The following is a 7,129-nucleotide window of genomic DNA, read 5'->3' as shown; positions in this document are numbered from 1 at the left end:
CCCCCCCCCCCCGGCTGGTCACCCTCACCGGGAGGCCACAGAGCAGCCCTCGCCACTCACTACCCCCTGAACATCCAGCCAGCTCCACATGCTGTTCCTGGGCTCCAGGCCTTCGTACTGGCTACAACCCATCCAGTGCCCCCTCCCTCCAGCCTCTCCAGGCTCCACCCCCTTCAAGCCTCACCTCAAAGATGCCTCCTCAGAGAAGCCCTCCCCATCCAGAGTGGCCCCCAGCCCCTCTCCACGCCCCTCCCTGCTTTGTTTTCCTGCTGCTCCCTGACACCCTCTTCTTATTAATTTTAATTTTTATTTTTTGAGACAGAGTCTCACTCTGTCACTCAGGCTGGAGTGCGGTATCGCGATCTCGGCTCACTGCAACCTCCCGGGTTCCAGCAATTCTCCTGCCTCAGCCTCCCGAGTAGCTGGGATTACAGATGCCCACCACCACGCCTGGCTAATTTTTGTATTTTTTGTAGAGATGGGGTTTCACCATGTTGGCCAGGCTGGCCTCGAACTCCTGACCTCAGGTGATCCACCCGCCTCAGCCTCCCAAAGTGCTGGAATGACAGGAGAGAGCCACTTCGCCTGACCCCCTCTCTCGCTTGTGACACTGCAAGTGGTGGCTGCTTTCAGCCCTGTGGCAGGTGCCCCTCCACCAACATCCACACTGCATACCCCAAGAGGCCAACCAAGGCCCTATGCCCATGCCTCCCTCCGCATCTATCCCAGGGCCTCAGCTGCCCAGCAGGGCTGATGAAAGCCAGACGCTGCACTCTGGCTGGGCCAGGACGCTCCACAGCCAAGGGGACTCTCGGTTCGGAAAAGGAAGCTGGTGGCCAATCCTCCTGCTGTCAAGGTGACAACCGCCCAGATCAGCGTGGAGGCCTTGAGGCCAGCCACAGCCTGGGGACCCTATGTAAGACCTCAGCCTGTGGGATCCTCACACAACCGTGCCAGAAGGTGACCACATCATGCCAGCAGACTGCCCCCTCACGCACCACAATTTCTGCTCATCCTCTTCCGACATTAACAGAGGATGAGGCTGGTGTCAAGGACAGGGCAGAGGTAGACGCTGCTTGAGTCCAAATCCCACCTGGCCCACTCTCGGCTGTGTGACCTCAGCAGGTCAGATCCCTCCTCTGAGCCTCTTTTTCCTCCTCTGTAAAATGCATACAGCAGGCCGGGCATGGTGGCTCACGCCTGTCATCCCAGCACTTTGGGAGACCGAGGCGGGCAGATCACTTGAGGCCAGGAGTTCGAGAGCAGCCTGGCCAACATGGTAAAACCTAGTCTCTACTAAAACCACAAAAACTGACCAGGTGTGGTGGCACTTGCCTGTAATCCCAGCTACTCGGAAGGCAGAGGCACAAGAATCGCTTGAACCCAGGAAGCAGCAGTTGCAGTGAGCCAAGATCATGCCACTGCACTCCAGCCTGGGCGACAGAGTGAAACCCCATCTGAAAAAAAAAAAAAAAAAAAAGCATACAGCAATGATCCCTGCCTCACAGGGCAGCTGTGAGAATGGGAAAGAATTTCTAGCCAGGCAGGTGGCTAATTTTTTGTATTTTTGGTAGGGATGGGGTTTTGCCATGTTGGCCAGGCTGGTCTCGAGCTCCTGAGCTCAGGAGAGTCACCTGCCATGGCCTCCCAAAGTGCTGGGATTATAGGCGTGAGCCACCACACCCAGCCAGAGTTGGGGTTTTCCATATGGGAAAGACATTCTATGTTCAGGGAACAGCATAAGGAAAGGCCTGGCAGTGGGAGATTATAATCAGAATGAGGAGGATGGGCCAGGCGCAGGGGGTCACGCCTGTAATCCCAGTACTTTGGGAGGCCGAGGCAGGAGGATCACTTGAGCCCAGGAGTTCGAGATCAGCCTGGCCAACATGACGAAACCCTATCTCTGCAAAAACTAAAAAAGACCAGTTGTGGTGGCTCACGCCTGTAATCCCAGCACTTTGGGAGGCCGAGGTGGGTGGGTCACCTGAGGTTAGGAGCTGGAGACCAGCCTGGCCAACATGGCAAAACCCCATCTGTACTAAAAATACAAAAATTAGCCGGACGTGGTGGTGGGCATGTGTAGTCCCAGCTACTCGGGAGGCTGAGGCGGGAGAATTGCTTAAACCTGGGAGGTGGAGCTTGCAGTGAGCCGAGATCATGCCACTGCACTCCAGCCTGGGCGACAGAGCAAGAGTCCATCTCAAAACAAAAACAAAAACAAATAAACAAACCAATCCCGAAGAGGATAATGTTAGTAACGATAACCATGGAGGGCCCTAGCCCCAGGCCTAATGCCTGGTCTTCACGGTGCCTCCTGGTGGTTTACTGAACCCTCACCCTAGGCACGTGACATTCCCACAAGGCAACCATTTTTGAGCCCCCCAGTTTATAGACAAGAAAATGAAGCACAGAGAGGGTGAGTGACTGGCCCCAGATCACCCAGCCAGTGGGCAGCTGAGCTGGGGTTGGAGTCCAGGCCCAGCTCTCACCCCCATGAGGAGCTGGAGCACTCGCAGTGGGCAGATGGTATGACTGGGGGCGGGTTGTGGCCTGCTGGGGCCAATTTGGGGGGTGTGTGGCCTGCTGGGGCCAACTGAAGCAGGGATTCCTTTGGGGATGAAGGGGGCAGGCTGGGGGCGAGGGAGGGTGCAGCCCTCACTCAAAGAGGCCAACCTGACCCGGGGCACAGGCCTGCCTGCTGAGCGGAGGCGGGAGGGGCCGGGTGGGGGTGGGGAGGTGCCCAGAGGTTGTGCTGACTGCAGCAGAAAGCTCGCTTCAAAATTTTATCAGCTCAGCGTGGAGGAGGTGGGGGTGGGGCCAGGCGAGGAAGATGTGTGGTGGCAGAGAGGTCTGGCTGCGTGGCGATGAGCACCCCCGCCCCCACGGTGGCCCCTGCCTCCTGTCCCCAACAGGCAGTCGCCCAGCCCACCTCTCTGCCCCCCACCGTCCCCAATGCCCCTCACAGCCAGCCCCAGTAGGTTTGTTGCTCATTGGTGGGGGTAGGGGAGGAGAAAGATGCTAAAGTCAAGGTCAAAGAATCAAGATCAAGACTGGGTAACTGCCAGGCGCGGTGGCTCACGCCTGTAATCCCAGCACTTTGGGAGGCTGAGGCCAGTGGATCATTTGAGGTCAGGAGTTCAAGACCAGCCTGGCCAACATGGTGAAACGCTGTCTCTACTAAAAATACAAAAATTAGCCAGGCATGGTGGTGGGCGCCTGTAATCTCAGCTACTGGGGAGGCTGAGGCAGGAGAATCGCTTGAACCCGAGAGGTGGAGGTTGCAGCGAGCCGAGATCGCATCACTGCACTCCAGCCTGGGCAACAGGGTGAAACTCCATCTCCCCCCCAAAAAAAAAGACTGGGTAACTGGTGTGGTGCAGTGGCTCTTGCCTGCTATAATCCTAACACTTTGGGAGGCCAAGGCGGGAGGATGGCTTGAGCCCAGGAGTTTGAGGCCAGCCTGGGCAATATAGCAAGACTCCATCTCTAAAAAAATATAAAAAATTAGCTGGGCATGGTGGTGTGCACCTGTAGTCCCAGCCACTTGGGAGGATGAGGCAGGAGGATCGCTTGAGCCTGGGAGGTTGAGGCTACAGTGAGTCGAGATGACACCACTGCACTCCAGCCTGGGGGACAGAGCGAGACCCTGTCTCCAGAAAAAATAAAAAATAAAAAATAAAAAATAAAAATAAAAAAAAAACACTGGGTAACTCTGCCCTGCTCTCCTTCCACACACCATAGAGCCTGGGAGCCCATGACCCCGTCTCACTCTTGCACCAGCTCTAGAAGGTGGCATGGCGGTTACTCCCATTGCACCAAGGAGGAAACTGAGGCACAGAAAAGGGTTGTGTCTATACAGCTGGGGAAAAGAAGGGCTTTGTCTGGAGCACAGGCAGTCTGGTCCCAGAGGCCCCCTTGTTCCGGCAAATGCCCCTCCCTCTCAGGCTGTGCAATTGCCTCTTTCTATAGAGTGCTGCCTGGGCTGGGGTTGGGCTGGTGACCTGCATGGGTCTGCGTCTGGCGTGCACCCATCCCACACGCTCTGGCAGCCCCTGGGTATGTGAGTGTTCACGCATGCTCCAGACACAGCCTGGGTGGGCATGGCAGGGGTGCTGTGCACCCACTCAGGTCTTGGGGTGCAGCTGACACCCTGCACGTGGCTACACGCATGATCTTCTGGAACCTCCCATAGCCCCATCCAGCTACGGACTCTGATCATCTCCACCATTTGGCAGGCAGGAGAAACTGAAGTCCAAGCAGGCCACACAGCCAAGAAGCTACAGGACCAACCCTGCTCTTAGCACCGGGACCAGAGGCACAGGCATCAGGCCTCCCATCTCCACGCTCCTGCCAGGCCCCCTGGGGCATCCCCTTGTTCACTACAGCCTGGCTATCCTGCAGAGCTGAGCTCAGCTGTGCCTCCTCCTCTGGGAAGCCGCCTTGGATTTCCTCACCCCCGCAAAGCTTGCTGGTCTCAACATCAGGCATTTGACCACCGGCAAACAGCCCGCTGGCAGGGCCTGCCTCATCAGGCCTCTCTGCTGGCGTGGTCTGAGAGTTGATCAACCAACAAACATTCACAGGAAGCAGTGCCTGGACTCTCCCGGCTCTCCCTGGAGGGCTGGCATGGCCTGTCCCGCTCCTCTCCTCATCCCTGCTTCCAGCAAGGCCGTCAGTTGCACCCAAGACCCTCCAGGACATTCTCACCCCCAAGACCTCAAGGGCCTTCCTGCTTCCTCCCTCAGACGTAAGGGTGAGACCCTGCCTCTACCACTGGAGCACCATAGCCCACCTGCCTCCTCCGTCAAAAAAACCTCCTTGTACCCTCTCACTTGAGACCTCTGCTAGGCCTGCCTCCCCCATCTGACCTCCACATACCATCAGCAGTTACCTGGGCCCTGCATGCACTGGCCTCCTCCCTCAGACACTCCTTGCACCGTGTCACCCCCGTCAGATGCTCTCCCAGGCCTGTCTCTCCCCTTGGACCACCACATCACATCTACACGCACCAGCCTCCTCGCTCAGACCCTCCTTGCACCATGTTACTCCCATCAGATGCTCTCCTAGGCCCGCTTCCCTGCTTGGACCACCACATCATAGCCATATGCACCAGCCTCCTCCTACAGACTCTCCTTGCACCATGTCATCCCCCTCAGACGCTCTCCCAGGCCCGCTGCCCCACCTGGACCACCAGATCACATCTATATGCACCGGCCTCCTCTGTCCGACTCTCCTTGTGCCATATCACCTACTTTAGATACTCTCCTAGACTCGCCTCCCCTCTCAGACCACATCACACCGATACCCACCGGCCTCCTCCCTCAGACCCTCCTGGCCCCGTGTCACCCCCATCAGACCCTCTCCAAGGCCCACGTCCCCTCTCAGACCACCACATCACATCGACAGGCACTGGCCTCCTCCCTCAGACCCTCCTCACGCCGCGTCACTGCCATCAGACCCCCTCCCCGCTGGCCGCCCCGCTCAGGCCGCTGCACCTCACCTCGCTCACGCACGAAGTAGGCCAGGTAGAGGTCCAGCTCCTTGACGGCCACGCCGATGTGGTGCGGCTGCACGCACAGGACCGGGTGGCCACACTGCGCGGCCTTGACCAGGCGCTCGCCGTCGGTGCTCTCCAGCGGGATGCCCTTGAACAGGATGACCATGACCAGGTCCAGCCGCCACACCTTGTCCGCCTGCCGGAGACAGTCGATGCGCCGCATCTTGCCCTTCTGGTCGGGGTTGGAGAGCACGCAGCCCGGCGCCTTCTTGCCGGTGATGCTCAGCACGAAGTCCTCGCGGCACTCGGGCCGGATGTCCTTGCGCAGCTTGGCCAGCAGCCGCGACGCCCACTTCTGCTTGACCTCGGGCTTCTCGCCCAGCAGCTCGTCCTTGACCGCGCGCTCCTCGTCCTTCGACATCCGCTTCTCGTGCTTCTTGAAGTACTTGCGCTTCCGCGCCTGCAGGTTGAACCAGGTGTAGGCGAAGGCGCGGACGTGAGGCAGCAGGGCCTCGATGAACGGGTGGAACTCATCCTGCAGGCCGGAGAGGCGAGAGGTCAGGGGTGCCAGGGACGCGGAGGGCGGACCCACTGCCCAGCCCCAAAGCCTGAGGTCGGAGGGGCCCTGGACAGACCCGCAGAGTGGGAGGGGCTGGGCAGAAGTGGGCAGGGGGTTGCTGCAGACCAGTGCACGCCACCGGGGGCACACAGAAGGCCAGGAGGACCCAGGAGAAGCTTATCAGGGACCTGCGAGAACCCATCGCCCAGATGAGCAAACTGAGACTTAGACTACGTGAGAGGCACAAATCAAGGCGGAAGTTTGTGGAGGACCATCTTTTTTATTTTTATTTTTTTATTTTTGAGACAGAGTATTGCTCTTATCGCCAAGGCTAGAGTGCAGTGGCACAATCTCGGCTCACTGCAACCTCCACCTCCTGGGTTCAAGCAATTCTCCTGCCTCAGCCTCCCGAGTAGCTGGGATGACAGGTGCCCACCACCACACTCAGCTAATTTTTGTATTTTTAGGAGAGATGGGGTTTCACCACGTTGACCAGGATGGTCACGATCTCCTGACCTCACGATCCGCCCACCTTGGCTCTCAGCCTCCCAAAGTGCTGGGATTACAGGTGTGAGCCACCCTGCCCAACCACGGAGGACCTATCTTGAACCCCAGTACACAGACAGAGCAAGCTAAGGGGGCCAAGTGGAAGCTCATGGAGGGCCCACTGTACAGACGGGTAAAACTGAGGTTGGGAGAACAAAGATGTCGTGGACCTATTCTCCGCCTATTGCAACTAGGCTTGGGCTGGGTGTAATGGCTCACACTTGTAATCCCAGCGCTTGAGGAGGCCGAGGAGGGAGGATTGCTTGAGTCCAGGAGTTTGAGACCCAGTCTGAGCCATATGGTGAAACCCCATTTCTACAAAACAAACAAACAAAACAAAACAAAACAAAAAACAAAAATTAGCCAGGCGTGGTGGTTTGCACCTGTAGTCCCAACTCGTCAGGAGGCTGAGGTGGGAGGATCATTTGAGCCCAGGAGTTTAATGCTTCAGTGAGCTGTGATGGTGCCACTGCACCCCAGCCTGGGCGACAGAGTGAGACACTGTCAAAAAAAAAAAAAAAAAAAAA

At 57.8% G+C, this 7,129-nt stretch overlaps 1 protein-coding gene across 1 annotated transcript in view; it reads right to left on the bottom strand.

Moving 5' to 3' along the window:
* NFIC (nuclear factor I C) overlaps nt 1-7,129 on the bottom strand; it is a 103,687-nt gene that overhangs the window by 82,863 nt on the left and 13,695 nt on the right. The window contains 1 exon segment of the mRNA XM_017847971.1: nt 5,501-6,032. Coding sequence (XP_017703460.1) covers nt 5,501-6,032 — 532 coding nt within the window.

The sequence above is a fragment of the Rhinopithecus bieti genome, unplaced genomic scaffold (genome assembly GCF_001698545.2).
Source record: "Rhinopithecus bieti isolate Rb0 unplaced genomic scaffold, ASM169854v2 scaffold_30687, whole genome shotgun sequence".
Taxonomy (NCBI): Eukaryota; Metazoa; Chordata; class Mammalia; order Primates; family Cercopithecidae; genus Rhinopithecus; species Rhinopithecus bieti.
Note: the sequence above shows the minus strand (reverse complement) of the source record. Positions and strands in the feature narration are given on the sequence as shown.